General features: G+C 35.8%; 2 protein-coding genes across 2 annotated transcripts; both read right to left on the bottom strand.

Annotated features, from left to right (window-relative positions):
• Positions 1-635: 635 nt before the first annotated feature.
• LOC122065271 (polygalacturonase non-catalytic subunit AroGP2-like) lies at positions 636-1,914 on the bottom strand. The gene is made up of 2 exons (XM_042629067.1): positions 1,813-1,914; positions 636-1,701 (listed from the first exon to the last, which is right to left on the bottom strand). The coding sequence occupies exons 1-2, from the start codon at positions 1,861-1,863 to the stop codon at positions 727-729; spliced, it is 1,026 nt and encodes a 341-aa protein (XP_042485001.1). The 5' UTR covers positions 1,864-1,914; the 3' UTR covers positions 636-726.
• Positions 1,915-6,069: 4,155 nt separating this feature from the next.
• LOC122065273 (ABC transporter C family member 3-like) lies at positions 6,070-15,150 on the bottom strand. The gene is made up of 10 exons (XM_042629070.1): positions 12,784-15,150; positions 12,413-12,499; positions 11,673-12,320; positions 11,401-11,565; positions 8,234-8,528; positions 7,936-8,144; positions 7,483-7,788; positions 7,035-7,098; positions 6,568-6,807; positions 6,070-6,441 (listed from the first exon to the last, which is right to left on the bottom strand). Exons 1-10 carry the CDS (start codon positions 15,148-15,150, stop codon positions 6,341-6,343), a joined length of 4,482 nt encoding a protein of 1,493 aa, XP_042485004.1. The 3' UTR covers positions 6,070-6,340.
• Positions 15,151-23,980: the final 8,830 nt, after the last annotated feature.

Raw genomic sequence — 23,980 nt, 5'->3', positions numbered from 1 at the left:
AAATTTCTGCAAAGGGGAAATGTCTTTCTCCTCTGTTAGCTTTCATGCTTGCTTAAATAGATTTACATGCGGAAGCATGAAGAGAGGTTAATCTTTGAATGATAGAATTAATTTTATTCTACCGCTATGAATTTTGAAAATTATGTTTTCTTGTTTTTACTTGTTCATTGCTTGTTTAGTTCTTAGATACTTTAGGACTTAAAATTCTTAATTTTTCTTTTTTTTTTTCCCCCTCTCCTTTTGTTTTGTCCAATTGCTTCTGCTTTGATCCCTTAAGTCCTCTCTTGTTAGTTCCTTGTGCTTTTAAGCTCACTGTGCTTGTTTTAAATCTTACTTAGTGCATAGTACTAATTAAAATCTTGTTCAGTAGTTTATCTTTTACTTGTGCTTGCTTTAATTCTTTGCCCTTCTCTTTCTTGTGTTTCTCCTACTTGTCTTAGTGTCTGTGTCCTTGTGTTTTCCATGTCTTCAAGTCTTTTGTCCTTAATTTTTTTTACTGTCTCTGTTTTCCTTGTGGTGTGTATTCACTGTGTGTAAGTAGAATTTGTCATTTGTAAGGCTGGGTTTTCTTTTGATTGCAGGTTTCCATCTATTTTGTTGGACAACTGAAGAACAAAATTATATTAAAACTTGAATGACATAAAATGCCAGTCAAAATAGTTCATTACTTATCCTTCAAATAACATGAGCAGTAGCATGTAACACAAACAAAAGAACTAAAGATAATCAACCTTGAGACTTTGTCCAAACCATTGCATTCTCATTTATCCAATGACATACTTCAATTAGACCTGGGCCAAAACCATGCATCTTAAAAGCATAATGGTTTGGATTCCATGTTGATGTATCATAGTGACATACCATGATTGCATGATTCACTTTCTTCCTAGCATGTATATCAACTGCAAATACTTTTACTTTCTGTAAAACATGGCAATAATATATTTGAAATGGGAATGGTAGACTATGACATAAGGCTGGTGGTTCAGAAAGGTTTCCATAAATGAGTTTTATATCTCCAATTGTGACATTCTCATAAGATCCTTCTATGCTCTCTGTACTCCATATGTGTACATGCTGCCCTAATTCCTCAATAACAAAATCGATGAGATCCTCAGCAGAAGTTGCACATGTGCTTTGCTTGCCGAGAATGGGGCTCTTCTTACATATCTTGATTGTATCTTGAATATACTCATTCATGTTTGATTCATTTCCCACACCAAAAAACTTTTTTATTTCCTCAATCTGGGAAAAGGAAAATGGGATTTTTGATGCCAAACAACGTGGTAAGAATGATTTGTATGACATTGGATCCCTTAGATCAGAGATTGGCATGAAACCTCCCTCTTGAACCATTGATTCCCGAAAAAATGGCAATCCCCCTTGGCTGGCAACCGACATTGGTACTTCATTTGGAAGGTGTTCATAAACAATTCTCAAAGCATTCCACTGGGCTATAGGTGGCAGGGTTGTGTCGTCTGTTCTCTTCTTCGCCAGTGCATTTGTAGAACAAGCAACATTAGTTTGCTTACAAAAGGAATGCATGTGGGAAGCCAATTCATTTGCATCCATAAGTTTCATAAACACTGCCACTTGATGGGGGCTCAATGGAGAAGCCTTTGCAAGTAACCAATGTGGCGGGTGTGGAAGACCAATGCGTTCTTCCCAATACTCGGAGAAGGCTTTTTCAGCTTGAAAACCCTGCAATGTCATGGGTAAAAAAAAATTAGAACCGAATAAGAAAGATAAAATATGAGCAAACAATAACCCCAATGAAATTAATGGAAAATGGAAAAGCATTATTTCTCTTACACTAAAACATGCTACTATCAGAAGTCCAAACAATAGAACGAAATGCATCATGGTGGAACTAAGCAATGAATAGAATGATTTGGGACTATGCCTTTGTGGAATGGGTTTATGGCATGGAGGGGGTCTTTGAATTTATATATAGAAGGAAACTTTTACGGTACTGAAAAAAAAAAGGGGGGGGGAGTTTTTGTCAATCCCTAAAAGGCTAAATGTATTCTATAATTTCCATGTCTCCCCACTACAAAAAATAGAAAACTTCTCTTTTATGACTACCATTAGAGCAAACTTTCAACAACCCTTCAGCCTTCAAAATTTCAAATACCAAAATTACCCCTCAATTATGGGTCTATGGGACATTCCAATAGGTCCTTGTGTAGAACTTAACCATTGCAGTCAAACAAAAGCTTCAAGAATACATGACCAAAAATTGTGGAGAAAACTCAACCCCTAGTGTAGTACACCACTACCATGATGATGACCCCCTAAATTAAAAGAAATCCACCCCTAAATCCATTCCCAAAGATTTCCAATGCCCTTCCATTCAAATATTTTTTTTGAACAAACTTCCATTCAAATATTTGGAGAGAACTAAATAATATTGTAACTGATACTCCAAGTTGAAGTAAGGCCCTTTTTTTGTTTTTTAAATGAATCCATATCTTTTTCTTTTGGGGCTGTTGAATTGGTTAGCTGATAGCAGAAATGAAGGGCGGAATGAAAAAAAAAAAATCATGTTCAAAGGATAATTTTGATATTAAAAGCTTAATAGGAGTAAGGGAGGTAAATATTTGATTTCGGGTATGACTAAGGACATGAAGGACTTTTCTTCCTTATCTTTGGAACAATCGATGCTATTCTGGTAGCTTTACTTTCTCAAACAATTTTTAACACTTCAAGATATTTTCTTTCAAGTTAGGAAAGAGTCTCTCCATGAAGTGGGGGAAAAGATATGTACATTATGGGCCCGTTTGATAACGTTTCAAGAAACGCATTTCTGCCGTTTTTGTGTCCAGAAATGGTAGAAACGGAATAAAAAACGTTTGATAAAACTGTTTCGTTTCACTTGTTTTCAGAAATAGAAATTGAAATTTCTACATATTTATGGTTCAAGAAATGACCACGGCAACTTGTTTCGCCGTTTCTGGAAACAACTCGTGGTCATTCTTTCACTGGTTACTATTGACTTCCAGAAACATGACTCATCAAACACCTTCAATTCCGTTTCTGTTCCTAGAAACGGAAATTTATGTTTCTGTAGAGAAACGGAAGAAATGTTATCAAACAGGCCCTCTGATCCTCTTCCCTACAGTGGCTAAAGCTTATGCATTAGATGTGCCTTGTTATTAATTTATGTTTCTGTCGAGAAACGGAAGAAACGTTATCAAACAGGCCCTCTGATCCTCTTCCCTACAGTGGCTAAAGTTTATGCAATAGATGTGCCTTATTATTATTATTTTTTAAATATTTTTAAATTGCTAAAAAATCAGAAGCACAAATAAATTGGTCTGAATCAGTTGCTTTATTGGTAAAAAGGTCATATACAACCACACCAGTTTTTTTTTTTCCTACATGGAATTGTGTCGTGAGGTTGCTTCTCAAATTTTCAAGGCGAAGTTGAAAATACACCGCTTCGTATTTGAATTTTCCTTTCTTGTTTAACAGGTCAATTTTTTTTTCTTAAAAACTATTTCCAATAAAAGCTTCACTTTCTAATAATGGACATTTAAAACTTTAATTTTTATGCGGTTTTTTTTTTTTTTTTTTGTTAATCAAGGTGTTCGGGACAACTTACGTGCACCTCGACTAATCCTCGGGGAGGCTAGCATAGCAACCCATCACCATGGTCTTCACTTAAATCGCAGATGTACAGATGTGGAATCGAACCTGAGACCATACGTCTATTCACACAATCTCTAATTCGCTCTAACCATCTGGGCAACCCACGGATGTGGTAAAATGCAATAGGCCATAAACTTGAGATATAAGAAGTGGACCTTGATATTTACCCAAAAAATGAGAGAAAAAAGTAGTGGATCTTAACCTCTAATTGCCCACAAATTTGGTCTCACCCGATTTTTCATAGGGTAGAAATTTGGGTGATGGAAGAGAGCCTGGATTTTTTGCGGTGTGCCTTGAGCAGTGAGTGACAGTAAGCATCCAATAGCTGAAAGGGCCTCGGCATGCACTCAAGTCATTGGATGCTCACTACTTGCTCACCACTCATCGCGGAGGATTTTTTTACGATGAAAGAAACCATTGGTCTATAAGGAAACTCAATCACAAATTATATTTTTTAGATTTGTGGTCATCCATCCATTTTCGAGGTATTAAATTTGCTTTTCCCACGTGGAGATGTAATGTTCCAAAAATTGGTTGACAACTCAACTTTAAGGGGCAAACCATTAAAAATGCAAGTGTAGAAACCCTTAGGGGTCATAAAAAACAGCGATGAAGCCCGAATTTTTATCTTTTACATGTGGATAATCTGAAGTAGGACTATCTCTTCCAAAACAAATATTTCAATAGAGGATCCCTCCACGAGGTAGATATTTTGGTGGATTTGACTAAGTTAACCAAGGGCAATTGAGTGTAAAGTCATTGGACTTGCACTTGTTTGGTATGACCTTTTCGATTATGTGAGACCGAAATTCGGTAATGGCCTTACCTTTCCCAATGCATCTCAACTCACATTTTACTCCATCTACAGGAGCCCCTATGCACTCAAGAAAAAAAAATCTATTCATTGTCCAAAATAGTTTCTCAAGGAAGATATAGGTGACAACCAAATTAAAAGAATTTATTTTTACAATTAAGCCCCTTAATTAAAACAAGCCCCTTAATTAAAACAATATGATACTATACATAATCCAATATGTTGTGAACTCCACAATTATTTCCCACCGAAAAATTTAACTGTAAACAAAAATAAGAAAAGATGACTTAGAAATTCCATTTCAATGAAAGGGACCAAAACCATCCCCCTCTAAAAGGATAATATGGATCACTTAATTCCGTTGACATTCCTAACTTACCAAACACTTAAGATGTTAGAAAATTTTTGAGATAATTAAGAACACTACATAGTCAAAATGTTTGTGCCTTGAATTTCAAGCGCTCATTAAGGAAGGTGGAAATGGCCGACGAAGGAGGGGAAAGAGAAAGGTGCTTTCAATGTTCTTTGGTTGAGAATATATCTATTCTTGTGAAGAGCCTTAGCCATTCATTTTTAAGCTTGGAATAACCTCCCACATAATTGGCTATAGGAATAGTTCATAATGCCACATTAGGAAACAATTTTTAGACTTTCGGGTCAGAATGCATAACCATGGAAGGAAATTTTGAGAGAATTGAAAACTTAACCATATCAAGAATTGGTAAGAACAATTTGGGCATAGAAAAGATCACAACTAACACATCTTATCCAAGGAAATTTTGGTTTGGTAATAGTTATTTATATTAAGATATAACAAATGTAGCAACAGGAAAATTTTCTATTTATGAAGCTTTGTAGAAAGTGCTTTTACTGAAAGGCTTTAGAGGGAATCTCTAGATGGACATCAAGTTTTGTACATGGAAGGGTGATGAGGAAACTTTTACCAATTTTGGATATTTACAAAATGGTATATACTTGGCTACATGTTACATTTTAGATTCAGATTCAAACACATACCGTCCCATGTAATGGCATACTCTTATATTTTTCGTTGTCCATCTCTTTTTCTAAAATTGAATTTTCATTGGATTTTTAAAGACTTTTTTTGTAACCTGGTCAAGTCTACTTTGGCTAAAACTTAATATGTGAGTATCAAACCTTGGATTATACTTGTCCACAAAATTTTAGCTTTATCCAATGAGCCATGTGGTAGATATTTGTGGTGGTAAAAAGATGCTGCTGGACTATTAAAACTTCACTCAAGATTTATATGCATGCATAAATAAACTGATCTCTTTTTCTTTTTTCCTTCTCATCTTTGTTTTACCCCATAGATATTTCAAATAAGCTAGCAAAGCATGCAACTCTTGTGCAAGTAGTGTCTACATGGAATTCTCCCCCCTCTTTCATAGTGAAGGATATTACATGGGATGCTCAGCTGAGACCAAGATACAGGTTTTCGTAACGAAGCTGGTTTTAGATTGATTTACTACTCGGCTAATGGCAATGCCGAAGGTGGAATAGTATTTCAACTCTGAAATTAGGTTTTTAGCTTTTATTGATTGGATTTCTTCTCTGCTGATGGCAATGCCGAAGGTGGATTAGAGATTCAATGTTTTAAATTCGTTCATTGTATATATTTTCTTTCTCCTATATTAATACAATACACTTGCTGACTCTTGGCAAAAAAAATTGTTCTGCCCCATAGTACTTCAACTATATACCAACGCTAACTCATTTGATTACAAGCTGCCATGATATCTATTCCACCATCTTCTCCTGATAAAATTTTTTCATACTTAGCAATGCACCTCAGTCTAATGGATTCTGCTTACATTTGAACATTCAAAACTCACTTATTCAGCCTTTCAAAAACTAGGAACTACATCTTCGAGTAAACTCCTTAACAAGTTTTGCAAAGGATGAGGACTTGATCTCAAACAATTTGGTTGGGGAATCATATTCCACTACAAGGCCTGCTCAATACAAGAAAGCATGTCAATCCGATTAGGAAAGCATCAGAAAAGGATGAGAAAATATGTATGACTAAACCCAATTGAACTAGTTTGATTGTGTTGTGCTTATTACTAGCAGCTAGTTACCATTATCAAGAAGAAGGACCATATCGGCATCAAGAACTGATGTTATCCTATGCGCAATTGTGATTACAGTAGATCCCGAGAAATGTTGACTAAGCGTTTGTTGAATTAGATAGTCAGTTGTAGTATCCAGTGATGCAGTAGCTTCATCAAGTACTAACACTTTGCTCCTTTTGAGTAATACCCGCCCTAAACAAAGTAGTTGCCTTTGACCCATGCTCCAGTTCTCTCCATTCTCAGTCACTATGATAGCCACCATATGAATAAGATTTATATATATATATATATATATATATAATTCAAGATACTTTTTCACTAATTTTTCTTTCGCAACTTCTTATTAGAAAGGGGTTGGGAGCAGGGAGGTTAGGTAGTGCACTACAGTTTTGATATATTATACACTAATGCACCTGTGGATGGATAAATTTTAGTTGAAAACTTTGGTATACAAAATATGAGAAGAAACCAACCTGTAGAATCAAGCTTCCCTTCCTTCTTTCTAACTTCATCACCAAGCTGACATTTATCTAAAGCCTAGGAAAACAAAAAATTCATGTCAACTTGGCATCTTATTTGATTATTTAAGATGAAAAAAAAAATTGACCATTAAAGATGAGCTAAGAAAAAGCTAAAATGAAAAAGCAAGGGGGTGCCAAGTGAAAATGGAAAATATGGTAAAAATAGTGTACTTCCCAAGTCCCAACCTTAGATGATCCAATGCATACAATAAAATAATTTCAATACCTCAATAGAAAGGATTTCAAAAATTGAACAAGAATCGGAAAGAAGACCATGAGAAAGGAGTTCATAGATGTGGTGTAATTATTTTGCATGTGAATCATCAGTAAGAAGAAGATATGTCTATCCCATCTTTATCACTTATTAAAAATTAAAGATTAATCATTGAAAAAATCCCACCTCCCAGATCTGTTCATCATTATACTCTTCAAGTGGGTCAATATTATTTCTTAGAGTCCCCTCAAACATTGTAGGGTCTTGAGGGATGATGCTCAATCTTGACCGCAAGTCATGAAGGACAATCTTATTGATGTTAATACCATCTATCCGTATCTCACCAGCTGCAGGATCAAGCATACGGAAGAGAGCCTGTACAAGAGTTGATTTACCACTTCCTGTACGCCCAACAATACCAATCTTCTTGCCTCCAGGAAAAATGCATGTTAAACCTCGCAAGACAAGAGGAAGGTTTGGGGCATACCTAACCTACAAACATGTTAAGTGATCAAATCATAAAGCTTAAAATAATTCCATAAGAGTAGGAAGAACTGTCTAGAACCAGTAGGCTTCAAAGACTCTAATCCATAAGATGAGAAAATATTCAAAGAGATAGAAATGTAGATTGGGCATTACTTGTAGATCAACAATATCAACTTTCCCTTGTGATGGCCATCCATGATCCGGATTATTTTCTTCTACCAATAGAAGGGGTTCACTAGGGATACAAGTGTACTGCAGTATTCTTTCAACAGATATGATTCTACTTTCTAGATTACTAAGATCCCATACAACCTCATGCATACTGAAACGAAGCCCATATGTGACTGCTAAACCCGCAACACCTTCAAAGGAGAAAAAAAATCATACGTTCATATGAGCAATTACTCATTAAATGTCCCTAAAGGATGATTTTAAGATCACAACTTCTTACCAGGGCTGATTAATCCCTTAGGATTTGAGATCAAAAAAATCAAAGAGATGGCATATGTGATGGATGCCAACATATCCATGCGGAAGCATAACCATTCCATCGCACCAGAAAAATGAAATTTGGGCCGCGAATACCCATCCATGAGCTTGAGGTTAGTCTTAATAAATCTCTCTTCTTGACCGAAGCACCTGATTGTGGTTGAACCTAAACTAGATTCTGCAAAATGTTGTATAATTGGAGCATGGCATATTCCAGCTAACCGTGATAGTTCTCGTGCTGCAGAAATGTAGTATTTCTACAAGACAAGATTCATAAAGAGGAAATACAAAAATGTCATAATGAATTATAATTAGTCAGAAAATGATATATAATTTTTTAACAGAGAGTTTTTTAATGAGTTGCTTACATTCATATGATTGATAGAGGCACCATCATTATCATGGTTGCAACTATAGGAAAATATTAACAACAACTACCTAGTGCAATTGTTGATGTTGTAGTTCATTAAGCCCACATCACTAGGAGGTCTCGAGTTCGAGCCTTCTGGCCTTTACATCCCCACACCTTCTATAAAGTAACTATTGATTAAAGAAAAAAAACTTGTACGAAAATTTATTTACTTAACTGTTCTCTTTTGAATGGTTATTATTTTCTCTTTTTTTAATGCTTACTTCAAATGGAATGCTTTGGCATTAACTGCCATTAGCATATGGTTATGGACGGCCTCTTTGGTTGGTGGAAGAGGAAAGCTCATCTGTTAAAACGTAAACGAGCCTTGGTTAGTTGGCCTTGTAATTGTCTCTTCTATCTTATGGTGGAAAAGGAGCTCTAGACGATTACATGACAAGAGGCGGAGAACCGCACAACAGCTCCTCTCGATAATAAAGGAAGAGATCAGACGTATTGATTTCAACATGAGGGTGTTGTGAAAATAGTGGCTTATATGATATGCTGTAGAAGACTCAACCTTCTGATTGAACCAAATAGGTGCAGACCGATGCTAGAAGTGTAATGGTATAAACCAATGGAAAAGTGGGCGAAACTAAATGTGGATGGAAGTTCTCTGGAAAATCCAGGGCGTGAGAGAGCGGGAGGTGTACGTCCTATGTAATCACTTGGGTCAGGTGATGATCTCCTTTCATATTTTCCCTGGTGTCAAACCAATATTTGAGGTGGTGTTTGAGGTCCTATTGCAAGAAATTTGAGAGCTCAAGAAAAAAGTATTTTGGCCTTGTGGGTTGAGTGTGATTCTGCAGCAGTTGTCACCTCCATTTACTCAAAGAAAGTTGTCTGGTTTGCCCTTCAAAGGTGGCCCTACCTTCAACTATTCTTAAGCTCAATAAATTGGAAGATAACTCTCAGCTACAAAAATGGTAAACTCAATTGTAGACTATTTGGCAAAAACTGCTGTGAAGATCCTCGAATGAGATGGTTACTTTCCCAGCTTACATCTTCAAAGAGCTCACCATTGATGCATTAGCTAGACCGTGATCTAGATTCAAATAGTGTTGATAGGTCCCCCTGTTGGTGGCAATGTCGAAGATAGGGCCACTCCTATCATCTATTGGATTTTCTTTTTGTAGTCATTTTTTTGGTGATTTTTCTTTCTTGTGATTCTCTTGTGTTCTCCCTTTTAGTTTTTAATACCAATGATCTTCTAGAAAAAAAGAATTATACTACTTGTATGTATAATCCATTCTGAATTTATTATGATCAAATTCTTTGATAAAAAAATAAGGATCATGAATGTAACTGTATCCAAATTTTTATGGTATCCATTTTATTTATTTATTTGATCAAATTGTAGTTATATTACCAAATTTTAAAATTCAATTAATAATTGCATGTGTTCATATCCTTTTTTTTTTTTTTCAATTTTAAATTCGCTAATGGTGGACTAGACATCATGACATAGTTCACTATCATCTCACACACACACAATATATATATATATATATAGCATAATGCAACCTAGATACTTCATTTAGGCACATGATGCTTTTGCATGCTTAGCACAAAGTGTAATATGCCGTACACTAAGGAAAGAAAAAAACGATGTGAAGGATAGATGGTAAAAGAAAGGAAGTGGAAAAAAATTGAAAAGGAAAGGAGAAGTATTTCCATTGAGAACTATCAACTGCTTAATAATGTGGAATTGAGTTCCTAGGGGCCACCGAGAGGCTCCTTTTTTTGACGCCTCAAATATCCACCATATATATGGCAATGTTCAAATTTTGTCAATGTGCATTTTGCAAATCACTATCTATAAATCTATAAAATTTGAGATCTGATTGGTTGAGAATTTAATTATTGTAACTTTGGGCGGCTTCAATACAATGGGTAGAATGCCAAACTTGTTCAAAAATACAATAAAACCTAGATGAGAAAAGTAACACATGACTAATATAAACAAGGAATAACTATCCAATGGTTAGTTTGACTAAAGCAACTCTCCACATGATTTGAAATTTTGGATCATTAAGATAAGGCTTTGCAATGGACGTTTTTCCTTAATTGTTGATATCTCGTTAGTGAGAAATATTTTTTTAATTTATCATTTACTAATTTATTTTTTATTTTTTGTAATTTATCACTTAAAATAATCTATTTTTTATTTTTATAATTTATCTAGTAAAAAAATATGAAAGTATTTTACTAATTTATTATTTTCAACTTTTGTTAATCATTATTTCATTTTTAGTATGAGCACCAACCGATAAAGATATCTCTAGAGATCATAGGACATATTATATTTTTATCTAAATATATCTAAATTATTTAATGCACATCAAAGGCGCAATCACGTTACTCTAGGTGCACTTTACACTTTGATAACATTGGCCATGTGTGGTCATTTATTTTTGGTAATAGAAGGGCTACAAATTTGCAATAATTTATATGAACATGTGTGATTGTGAAAATAAAATTTTAAATATATTCCTTTATAAATTCAACAGTAATATTAAGTTTTAAAATCACCATTGTCACACCCAATTATATATGCATCCACCACAAATCAATTTTGGTGTGAATAAAAATAAATTCAGAATAAACTCATCAAACAAAACTTTAACCGATTTTTATTATGCATGTTAACCATGGTGAAAATATGGTCGAGCATGATTTGAAAATTTAATCTTGAAAAGTAGAAGATGTTATAGAATTACCTGATACCAGATGCATGCCACAGTCATTGGAATAAAAACAATTAACATTTTCCATGCAATCTGTGACATTACTGCAATTATTCCAAGGAATCCTATGATTGACATAAGAAGTTCTTCAATTTGTTGCGGGATATAGGTATCAACTGCACTCTGATCTAGAGATGCCTGTGTACAAAAACTAGAGTTTGTTTAAATTTTAAAATTGCATTAACTTCTATGGTGATGAAACGAGATTATTTGTATCTCAAGAGTAACTAAGCATATTTACTTACCCGATTTAGAATCCTTCCACTTGGAGTAGAGTCGAAAAATAGCATAGGAGCACGAAAAATGCATAAATGCATTTTGTTAAAGAGCATAGTGGAAGTTTTGTATCCAACGATTACAATGAGCATGGACCTTATAAGTACACAAAAACAACTTCCAAGAATCAAAACAACATAAAAAAAGATGAGAGTGAATTCTTGAATACGAGGTTTCACATCCCCTGAAATGGGAGTAGCCAACACCATCCAGTAATCACTAACTATTAGGAGAAGTTGAAATAGAATTTGTGCTAGCAATATTAATGGTACAAAAGCCCCTTTATATGCAGTGGTAATATATTTCCAGTAGATTGAAAAACTAACTCCACCCTTTTCTCTCTTTTCTTCTTCAACAAGCTGTCCTTCTGGCTCAACCGTTTTTTCTATTTTATGGTTTTTTTGTTCCCTTTCATCATCATCTTGAATAGATTCCTTAGATAGAATATTACCATCTTCCTTATTATTCACTAAGTTATCCGTAGTAGCCCCACGCTCAATAGGAATAAGGTCCGCTAAAGCTTTTTTATGTGCACCCACTAATTGAATAAAGTCAGTTCCTGAACTAAGAATTTCTTTGTATTTTCCTGCTTGAGTAATCCTTCCATCTCTCATGACCTAAAGAAGAAGAAGAAGAATGTAAATAGTCACTCAAATGAGGTTAGGGACTCAAAGTCAGAAAATAAAAAAAAAAGATGGGACATTCTCACCAGTATAAGATCAGCAGAAGGTAAAAACTCTACTTGGTGGGTAACATAAATTACTGTTTTTGAACCCAAAATTCCCAGCAAACACTCCTGTCCAAAAGTTCAGATATTCACATTTTGGCACTTAAAGATTATCGAATTAATTAAGGAGTCAAAAGTAATACAGACATCAAGCTATAGGTTTCATGTAAGAAGATGCATTTCTTAATATAGTTTGTTGTCTTGTTCGCTAGATAACCATGATTTCATTCTTTTTAGAAAAGATTTCAAATAAAAAATTTAATGAAAAAATTGTTATGTATACAATGAAATGTATACCTTCAAGCCAATTTCTTCAAAGAAAGGTTTAGGAACAGAGATCAAAGAGCAATTACCTGAAATAGTTGAGTTCCAATATGAGCATCCACAGCACTAAAAGGATCATCTAGTAGATAAATATCAGCATCATAGTACAAAGCGCGTGCAATTTGGATTCTTTGCTTCTGCCCACCACTTAAATTTATCCCCCTCTCTCCAATGATAGTTTGGTCACCAAAGGCAAACAATTCTAGGTCCTTCTTCAATGAACATGCTTCAAGGATCATCTCATATCGTTCCTTGTTCATCTCCTTTCCAAATAATATATTATCTACTATCTTGCCACTTTGTATCCAAGGTGATTGTGCAACATAGGCCTTTGTCCCATTCATTTTAATAGTTCCAGATACGTACGATACTTCCCCCAGTATGCATGAAAGTAGGCTTGACTTTCCTGAACCAATAGAACCACAAATAGCCACTTTCATTGCATGATACACTCGAAAATTAAGATCTTTTAATGTAAAACTAGGAGAATGGATGTTCCAAGAGAAATTCCCATTAACTATCTCAATTGCAACCTCGACACTATCTCTTGGAAGCTTCTGTACTATATTCGAATGAAGATCATCAAGACAGAGGAATGACGATATCCTATCAAGAGAAATTTTAGTTTGAATTACCATGGATATTGTCCCTGGGAGAATGAAAATGGGCCCTTGCAATACATCAAATGTTGCAAGTGCAGATAAAATATTTTCCGACTGTAGAGGAATTCTCACTAGTACACAAAACCCAAAAGTAACTATGGAAACAAACATGGGAGCAGACAAGTAGACAAAGGAAGTCATAGCTGATGTATAACGTAATTTTTTTAACCATCTTGCTTCAAAGTTTCTGAGATCAATTACCTTAGACAAGAACTTCATTTCCCAACCCTGGAGTTTGAGAATTCTCATATTCCTTAGAGCCTCAGATGTCACCTTCATCCGTTGATCCTTAGAATCCATCAATTCCCCCTCAAATTTCTCTAGTAGTTTTCCTAGTGGAACATTTGCTAAGAAAAAAATCATTGTGGTAACAAAAGAAACAAGTGATGTGAGACCAAAGTTCTTGTACAAAATCAACAATGCTAGAATGACCTGAACAGGAATCTTCCATATATTGTGCATGTACCAACTAAAAGTGCCAATCCTCTCAACATCAATACTCATCAAATTAATGTTCTCCCCACTAGTGTGACCTTGCTTTGATTGGCTTGAAAGCATAAGACCCTTCTTATAGATTATTGAGCATAAGGCAACACGAACCTTAATTGCCATCATTCGTAATTGAAAGAAAAGATGCCTCTCCGAGAGGCACCTTATGAGCTTTGAAAGAAAGAAGATAAACACTAATGCATAGCCTTTATGTTTCAGTTGGTGAGGGCTATTGAGATATTGAACAAAGGCACCAATAAGATATGGTCCAACATAAGAAGCCAATGTACATATAACGGAGAATAGTGTCGTCCATAGAATTTCTTTCCATATTGAGATAATCAATGCCTTGATCAATTTGAGTGTGCTTATGTGACCACCATTCCCACTATCATTAGTGTCAGATTCAAGTTTATTTATAAAACGAGAAAAGATCACATTGGCACTATCACAGTTGGCAAGTTGAGGAACATCTTCAAGGTCCAATGTTTTTTTACCCCCAAGGGCAAGCAAAGGCCCTATCCAAGAGAAAGTAAATATACTAAGAATATTGGCATTTGCATAAGGAGTCATACATTCTGTACCAGTTATTCCTTGTCCATCATCACCATTACTTTGACTTGAACTAGTTTCCAAAAGAGGCTCCGAAAGTTGGAGTTCTTCATCTTCTAGCCCTTTGGCAAACAAACCAGTATAACAAAAGAACAAACCGGCGATAATGGATACAACATCAGAGACCCATAATAGGGATGGTAAGGACGACCAACACAAAGAAAGATGTACAACTAGATTGGAGCAAGACATTAGAAAATAGAAGGCCCACCAAATCCTGACTAGAATTGGGAACCTACGTTCACTTGAATGAGAAAATTGGAAGTGCAAGTAAGAAGAGATCACAAACCATGTGAGTGTTCTGAATGCAAAGTCCAATTGGGCAAAAATCTTGAGGCTAGACCAACCATGTCTATACCCAGAGTGGTAGTTTAATACAAATAACAGAAGATCACAGAAAGAAAGACCCATGCAAGATATAAAGGCTAACCAATAGTACAAAAAATAGGAAACTGGTTTTGAGTTTTCTAGGGTAGGCATCGTACATCTCTTGCAAACCCAGGATATTAATAAAACTAATAAAAAAATTAGGTGTGAAGAAGCAGAAAACCCATACAGGAAAATGGTTGCAGAAGGCTGCGAAAAAAGAGTCCATATACTCATATGATTCTCTGATCCTTCAAAAGCATCCATGTTTGCAAATTTTCTTTTCTTTTGTATGTAATTTGGTGGCTCAGCTCAAGTAGGTCCAATACAAATCCTATTAGTTTTACCACATTTTAAATTGATATAGACCCATATGCAAAAATGTTGTGGAATCTCTAGCATCCAAATACCGACTATTTCCACCTTATGTGTTCCAAAAAGGCTTGGACCAATATTGGAGTCTCAATAGCATCTTCAAATGCAGTTGAACCTGTTAATGAACGGACAAAATATAAAATATTTAAAAATATATAAAAGCAAGGGAGATCCCAAAAATTTTATAGAAAAGTCAAGAATGAAAGAAAATTTAGGTACACATAATTCAATTCATAGTCAATTAAAAACACCAATAACGAAGATAAAAACTTAGTAATATGAGACGAAATAAACCAATAACCATTTAATAATTAACATTTTGGAGCAAAATGAAAGGCAAAGAACTTTATGTCATAAGAACACCAAGTGATGCATTATATTAGATTTCTATAGAAAAATGAAAATAAAATAGAAACTAAACTTTCCAAAATACCATATCCATATACAAAGTGTAACCATAGAAATCACATTAGAAAAATTATTAACATGTGCATAGAGCCGTCAATGTTGACATCCAGTAGCTTCTCTATGTGCATGTGGAGGGGAAAATCCTGGTGGCATAAGTGTATAAATCAAATACTGAATTGAGTCATACACTAAGTCAAGTGGCTTTTTCATTCAATATCATATAATCAATACAAATTCGCTTGTCATATATAGTAACCCCATTCTTGAGACGCTAGTTATGCAACACTACAACTAACCATACTCAACATGGTTTTATCTAGAAAACAACCACCGGATGACTCATCACCAAGGCAAGTGACTTGTTTCAATCTAGTTTATATGACTAATACAAATTCATTTATTATATACAATTATCACATTCTTAGGAACTAGTTATCCTTCAACTATCCTAAATTATGACATAGATTATGCATGAGACTATTAGAACTTTACGCAATGCGAAATTTTTTAGGTAGTGGGCTTAACTGATCAAGAATGATATATTGGACCCAAGCTATTTTGGTCCACTCCAAGTGGGATAATCATGGCCCAATCCATTGTGGGAATGGATTAGGGTTAGGGGACTCTATTATAAATAGAGGATAATAGTCCCTGCAGTTGTCACTTTGCTTTTTAGGAAAGCGTTAACTCCCCTCACAAGAGTTGGTGCGACAGAGATCTCCAAAGACGAAAGGCTACAGAAGACCATATTAGAGGAGCTCCGTCCATGTAGTTCTCAGTCACCCATGACAAACTATTCTTTAGCTCTTGTGGATCTACCCTATGCTTACAAGTATGTGAGTTTACTAGTTGTTTACTTGATTTATCGTGTTTTAGTAATCGAGAGCAACTGAAATTTATGTGTAAGGGCCTAAACCTCCAACAAGTGGTATTAGAGCCACCCTCTACAATATTAGAATCAAGAAGAAATCATAAAACCTAAAGAAGAGAGGTTTTGGGTTTGGGTTTTGCGAAAAAAATGATCGTTGCTGGAATCTCTGGGTTCCGAAAGGGGAATATTTTTACATTGAAATGAATAGGGGACCACCACAATCAAAGAGGTATGAGCATGTCGTCGGGATCGGTTGGACACAACGCCATGCGCTGCCAGAGTCCGACGAGAGATCTCGTGCAATTGACCCAGTGTGGTAGGTCATCTTCAGATCAACCTGCTAGGGTTTCCTAGTTGACTCGGTGAACTAGGAGGGTTGGCTCAGTCTGTTTAAGCCTTGAACCGTTGACCCCGACACGGTTACCTAACCCGATGATTGAGAATTCCACCCGAAAGCTCAACTCGATAAATAGGATGGGTGGGTGAACCGGATTGATTCGATTAAACCACATTGGATAGTCTGATTGGATCTGACTGGCTTGAGACTGGTTTCACGTGCCGACTTCTAAGGACGCGTGAGCGCGTGGAGGGGTATTTGTTACCCCATTTTTTGCATTGTGTCCAGCTTTTGATCCTCTGCATTTCGGTGGCCATAGGGACCTAATTTTGGGAAATTTTTTATATATAGACAACATTGAGTTGTTCTGTTAAACCCTTCTTATAAAAGGAATCAAATGGGAACCCTTGTGTTATATAGCTTGCATATTAGTAGTAAAATGGAAATAAGGGCTGATGTAGACCCTAATTTTATCTTTGCATGTTTTATATGAGTATGGTTTGTTACTTTTGCTATATAATATCTAAGAAACCAATCCCACATAATTTGATTGTTGTAATCGAGCTGCATACAATTACAGTAATGTTGGATGGAACCCACCAAAGTAGTAAATCCAAACTCACTACAATATGTACACAACTCAAAGTTTTTAAACAAAGAAATGCAATTGGTAGCAAAGAAGGTAATATTCACCCAAATGTGATGTTATAAAAAAATAAACATAAATACAAGCACATTATAAGGGAGACCATATCCTAGAAGGTACTACTCACCTGAAGTTGATAGTGCTTTCCGAAAGTTAAAGAGTTCCCGCAGTAAGTGTAAAGTCTTGAGTGGACCAGTGTATTTCAGATCCAAAAGTTATGAATGTAATTGTGTTTGACATTCTTGTTATGTTTTAATGGTTTGGCATTGTAATATTATTAAATTTTATTCGAAATTACATGCTTAAGTTATTTATAAGCTTTCATTGTATGTTGAATGAACTATTTTTCCTTTTCTTGAACCATTGAATAGGTTATCTTCAAGCTATGGTGTCCTAGATATTCCTAAGCTCACAGTGATTACTTTAAAAAGCAGTTGAAGGACATAAACATTTATATGTGCCTCAAGGACATAGATCCCTACACTAAACCAAACCAACATAACCTACTGATACTAGTACCCCAACCTAGAAATATGATTATGAGAAATGGGTTATAGCCAATAGAAAACATTTACCGATGATAAAGAGTGCATTGCATGGGTCCATTAAGGACAGTGTGGAAGTGAAAAATACTACAACAGAGTATTTGGAAGCCATTAAGGCTAATTTCAATTATTCGAAGAAATCACAATCTGGAGATCTTATGAGCAGGTTGACTGGCTCAAAGTATGATGGGATAAGGAGTACAATAGAGCACATTCTAGGACTGCTTTCCTTGGGAAATAAAATCAAGGGGCTTGGCATCAATTTGATGATGACTTCTTAGTGACAATAGCACTGAACTCTCTCCCTGAGAGTTATAAGGCTCTCCAAACCACCTACATGCAATGCCCTAAAGGAGAAGTGGAAACTTGATGAACTCAAAACTTTGGTCACTTAGGAGGAAGGAGGGATGAATAGGACCGAGATAGAGAGCACCGACCTCACTCAAAATAAGGCTTCATCTTCTTTGGGGCCAACAAGAGGTTCTCAAAAAATAAGAAGGGAAAAAGAGATACAAGGGGAATGGAGGCTAGAAGGACATGAGTGGAATACAATACTTCGGGTATAAGGTGAAGGGGCATATGAAGAAAGATTACTTCAAGAGGAAGCTTACTGGGAGAAGAAGAAAGATGATGATATGCATTTGTCCTTAATCTATTTTGATTTCTGCTTGATTAATGACCCTATAAAGTCTTGGTGGTTAGATTCTACATCTTTCATTTTTATCACTAGGGGTTCATAGGTAGGAGGGTACCAAGCAAAGATGAGGTGAGCATGTTCATGGGGAATGGAACGAAAGTTGAAGTAGAAGTCATAGGAACCATTAGACTATTTTTAAGTTGACACTTGATTATTGATTTGAAGGATGTAGTCTTTATTCTCTCTATGAAGAGGAATTTGATTGCAGTTTCTATTGTTCAGACATGTATTGAATTAATTTTAATCAAGTTTTCTGTTTATTACATGATTCTGTTGCTATTGCTTCTAGTAGTTTGATAGATAGTCTTCATAGACTGAATTATAATTTTGTGTGGGTTATTAATGTTGGTGTGAAACATCCACTTTTTGATGAGAAATCTTATTTGTTATGGCACAAGCTGTTGGCATATATATATTTAGAAAGAGAATGAAAGGCTGGTGAAGGAAGGGGTTTTAGACAATGTTGATTGTATTAAGGGGAAGATGACTATTTCTAGAAAGAAGTTGCTTCTTACAGGATTGAAGTGGTTGATTCCATTCGCACTGATATCTATGCGACCTTCGCTATGTTGTTTTATAGTTGTCCTCATTGGCAACCTCAGCCACATGCAATGATGACGTGGTCAATTTGGATAACATGTTCGGATGTGGTGACGTGACAATGTTCAGTGTCTTTGATGAGATAACAAAGCTACATTATGCGCATGGAGTGGATTGATATGTTCATAGTAGGTGGTGGGGAATTTCAGGTCAAAACTGATAAATTTAGCCTATTTATGCTTGGGAGCATTTTTTACAATAAAAATGATTTTTCTAGAAGACGATTTCTTCATGAAAAAGTTAAAATGTAATCTATCCAATCCAACGCTTCTGATTTCGACACATTTTGATACAGTATGAAGAAGTTACGACATCCACAGTCAAAAGATAACTTCTATGGCAGTCGAGGGTAGTATAGCATTGAAGATGAATTTTTGAAAAATAATTTCTCCATGAAACCTTGTGAGGAAAATACAATCTTTCCAACGCACTTGTTTCGATTTTGTATAGGAAGTTACAACATTTGAAGGGTTCATGGGCATTATGGCCTTGAATAGCTGATTCTGATGATCGGGTCCTCTAGAATGTTGAGAGAGTCGGTCGTGGTTGTAGCACGTCTGGTTTCATCTAGTTCGGATAAGTACGAAGAAGTTATACACGTTTACGTGAGATCGATCAGAAAAATCCCAATTGGTATTAGCCAAGTTGCTCTCGATAAGAATGGGTGGCTTTTAGAATTTAATTTAAAATTTCAGGGTGCTAGTTGCATTTTTTAAAAGGAAAAAGGGTTGGTTTGTGTTTTGAAATGAAATATGGATTCCATGCTACGCGAGTGCATAAAAGCACTCATGGAGATACCTTTTGGGGCTGATTTGGGTCGTCAGATATAACTGATCTAGATCTAATGGCCATTAAATGGATCAGCTTTATGAAAGAGCAACCAATAGATACTCATCAATGAAAAGGTGGCTGACGCAGGGCTAACACACTTGTCAGCGGCTGCGTCAATATGGCGTCATCAAAGTCAAATCATCCCTTTAATGATTCCAATCATATGCATGTGTTTTAATTGTTTGAGAGATCTAATGGTCATTATTGCTTCACACTTTTCGTACTTGATCTATGGTCATGATCACGTTCACTTTGCCCATGCCACCAACATACGTTACACCAAATGAGCAAAGATTCCATTTCAGGTTTTCTCAATGCTCCAACTTCAAATGACCATAACTTTCTAACCCTAAGGCTAAATGACTCCAGCCATATTGCAATTTCTTCATATTTTTTTTAACTCTATCTCATGGAAGCAAGAAAAAACACTTTTGAGTGAGAGAAAGCCACAGTTTATACAATAGAAGCTCCCCCCTTTGTTTGGTCTTTGAATGAGCATGAATGCCTGAAAATAGTTTTCTTTAGTCCATTAAAGGAGGTAGAAGAGGTGGTTTAGGTGTGTTGATTTTGCATTTAATCCAAGCCAAAAAGGAAGAGAAGAAAGCAGGTGAGGGTTTGGTTGTTGTTGCTTTGAAGAGTAAGAAGACAAGGGGAGAAAAGGTGTGAGCACCTAACTTGTTAGTACAAGTTCCCAGTCATCTTAGGCAACCGGTTGTGAAATTTCCTAACATTAGATTTACATTACATATATGTATGATGAAATGCATGTATGCCAGGTTATTGTGGATAAACTATATGCATGCTAGCTAGTTGTAAATGTACATGTTATAGAGGGCTTCATAGTAGGGCACTAATGTAAGCCCCAATTTACTATATTCTATATTGTGTGCTTAGTGGGTTCTAAGCACTGGGAGTGGGTGCTCCCATGCAGTGGGTGTTGCACATTGTACTGGCACTATGAGTACCATCTTAGCTTTGATTTGAGAAACTGGGTGTGGGTGCTCCTGAATATGGGTGCAATCAAAAGTAGTGTATTGAGTAGGTACAAAGTATTTACAGACACTACTCTGGGGATGTAAGAAAATTATCGAATCTCGTAAAAACCCTGTGTTGCGGGTGTACTTGTTATTCGCATTATATATATTGAAGTGTATGAAATACGAAATGGATGTACATACTTGGAAGTGTCTATGAGAGGTTGAATTTGCATGCGACTGTGTGTGAACATGAACATGAACATGTATTAAGATAGATACAGGGACATGTACATCAGGGTTTGCTTTATCAAATTTCGGACATGGACTCACTAATTCATCCCCCAGTGACTGTCGAGTCACAACAATTGATATAATAGTAGATCCTCAGTGACAATTTGATCAACAACTAAGTGATTCAGAGGCAGTGACAGTATGATAGGTGAAAGCTATTCAGGACATGAACCAAGGTTTGATGGATCTGATTCATCTTCTAGGAGAGGAGAATGTAGTCTTACCTAGGTTCACTTGGGTATGATGTTTGGGCATCAGTTTTGAATGGGTAGAAGGAGCCTGAGGCAGGTCCGCTTGACATTGAAGCCAAGAAGGCTTATAGTTATAATCAGAATGTTGTGAATACAATATTCTCATCTTTGAACAAGAGTGTGGTAGCCAAGGTAAATGACTATGACTCAGCCAAGGACATTTGGAAAAGACTGAAGAGCATTTATGAAAGAGATGATAAGATAAAAAATGCGAAGCTTCAGACCTTTAGGGATCAATTTGAAAGTCAGCTAATGCAAGAGGGAGAGAACATTGAAACCTATATGACTAGGGTAAATTAAGTGGTCAACTCTATCAGGGGTCTGGGAGTCAATCTAAATGACTCAGTTTTTTATTAGAAAATCTTTGAAAGTTTACTAATGTAAGAAGGAGAGAATATTGACACCTAGATGACCAGGGTAAATAAAGTGGTCAACTGTATTAGGAGACTGGGAGCCAAGCTAGAGAATTCAGTTGTTTACATAAAAATCTTGAGATCTATGTTGCCCAATATGACTCCAAGATGTCAACTAATGAAGAGGCAAAAGACCTAGATACTATCACCCTTAATCAAGTGCATGGCAATTTCACAATTTTAGAGATGTGATGAAAAAAAGGAAGTCTAGTGACAAGTAAGTTGCTTTCAAGGCAATGAATAACTTGAAAATCAAGGAAAAGAAGAAGCAGCTCGTGGAAGAGGACACTGATGAGAGTGAAGATGAGGCTACAACTCATTTCACTAGAAACCTGAAAAAGGGAACAGAAAAATATAAAGATAAGTTGTCTTTCAAATGCTTTAACTGTGGAAGAGTCAGACATTTTGCAGCAAAGTGTCCCAACCAAAAAAAAATAGAATCAGATGAAGATGAAGGGAAAAAGAAAATTCATTTCAAGGAAAAGAAGTTCTTCTCAAATAGATACAAGAAGAGCAGTAATAAGAAGAAAAGTCTAGTTTCCAAGAAATGCAGTGACACATCTAATGAAGAGTCTAAAAAATCATCAGATGATAAAGATGATGAGGCTATATTTATGGTCTTAGTAGAAGTGGAAGAAAACAAGGAGGAGTCATCTACTAAAGAAGATTCTTTAGAAGAAGAAGAGGAACATAAAAAATCACACATAGAGGCTAAACTTACAATTGCTATTAAAGAGCTCAAAAGAGAAAGGAAGAAATTCGAGAAGGTCACCTAAGACCTTAAGGGACAGTAACAAATAGTTCTAGAGTTAAGAGAGCAAGCTGATAAGTCAAGGAAGACCTTAGATGATCTTAAATATCAAGTCTCACAAAAGTCCATTGACTGCAACACTTTAGAGTTAGAGTTTAGAGTTAGAGAAAGTGGTGTTGAAAACACATTTGGAGGAGCAACTGAGATTCTTGCATAATTTGATAGCTATGAAGATGAGCTAGCCTTGTTGAAGGTTAAGGTTAAAGACTATAGGAGAACTGAAATTGAGAAAGAAGACTCAGGAAATGAAGATGTTGAAGATAACTCTACTTAAAAAAGCATCCTAGTAATAGGAAGCTTAATGACACCATAAATGGTCAGAGACCGACTCACATCAAATTTGGGCTTGGTTTTATTGGAGAATCTTCTAAAATACCAAGATAAATGGTAAGGGAATAGTGTAGAATCTTATCAAAGTCGATTTCAGGAATGTTCAGAGAGGGAAAGCATATGATGCTACTATTGAAAATGTCAAGAAAGAAGTACAAAAAGACAGAGTGTAGACTAGTCTAGTCAGAGAGGAAATCCCTCTCTAGTCTACAAGTCTAACCGTGTCAGACAACCACAGTTGGCAATGCCAAGTAGGAAAGTAGAGAACTATGGATATGGTTAAGGTCCTTATCCGAGACTTATAGCATATGAAAACTTTAGAGCTCCTTATAAATGGTAGATGGAACCTATGAGGCATTTGGGACACCTTTCGAGGTTATTGTTAAAAGTGCATATCAGGCAACCAAAGTTGGCAAGGCCAAGCATGAAAGTAGAGAAATATGGATACAGTCAAGGTCTTCATCAGAGACCTAGAGCATATAACAACTTTAGAACTCCCTATAGATGGCAGATGGAACCTATGAGGCTGAGGCATACCTTTCAAGGTTATTGTTACTAGTACAACACTTTTAGGCACAAGATCTTAGACTCTAAATTCAATATTAATCCAAGGACTTATGGGGATAAGAATCCTTTTGCACCCTTATGGAGGAAATAGTTGAATGTTACAGATACAACAACCTTGGATATATTGCAAGAAATTGAAGAACTGTG

This window comes from Macadamia integrifolia, unplaced genomic scaffold (assembly GCF_013358625.1).
Source record: "Macadamia integrifolia cultivar HAES 741 unplaced genomic scaffold, SCU_Mint_v3 scaffold1950, whole genome shotgun sequence".
In the NCBI taxonomy this organism is placed as follows: Eukaryota; Viridiplantae; Streptophyta; class Magnoliopsida; order Proteales; family Proteaceae; genus Macadamia; species Macadamia integrifolia.
Note: the sequence above shows the minus strand (reverse complement) of the source record. Positions and strands in the feature narration are given on the sequence as shown.

Excerpts from the sequence above, each read along its gene's own strand:
- LOC122065271 (XM_042629067.1), bottom strand. The coding sequence starts at position 1,863 with ATGATGCATTTCGTTCTATTGTTTGGACTTCTGATAGTAGCATGTTTT. Across the intron at positions 1,702-1,812 it reads TGATAGTAGCATGTTTTAGT|GGTTTTCAAGCTGAAAAAGC; the intron begins GTAAGAGAAATA and ends ATGACATTGCAG.
- LOC122065273 (XM_042629070.1), bottom strand. The coding sequence starts at position 15,150 with ATGGATGCTTTTGAAGGATCAGAGAATCATATGAGTATATGGACTCTT. Across the intron at positions 8,145-8,233 it reads TAAGGGATTAATCAGCCCTG|GTGTTGCGGGTTTAGCAGTC; the intron begins GTAAGAAGTTGT and ends TCTCCTTTGAAG. Across the intron at positions 7,789-7,935 it reads TTGATATTGTTGATCTACAA|GTTAGGTATGCCCCAAACCT; the intron begins GTAATGCCCAAT and ends ACATGTTTGTAG.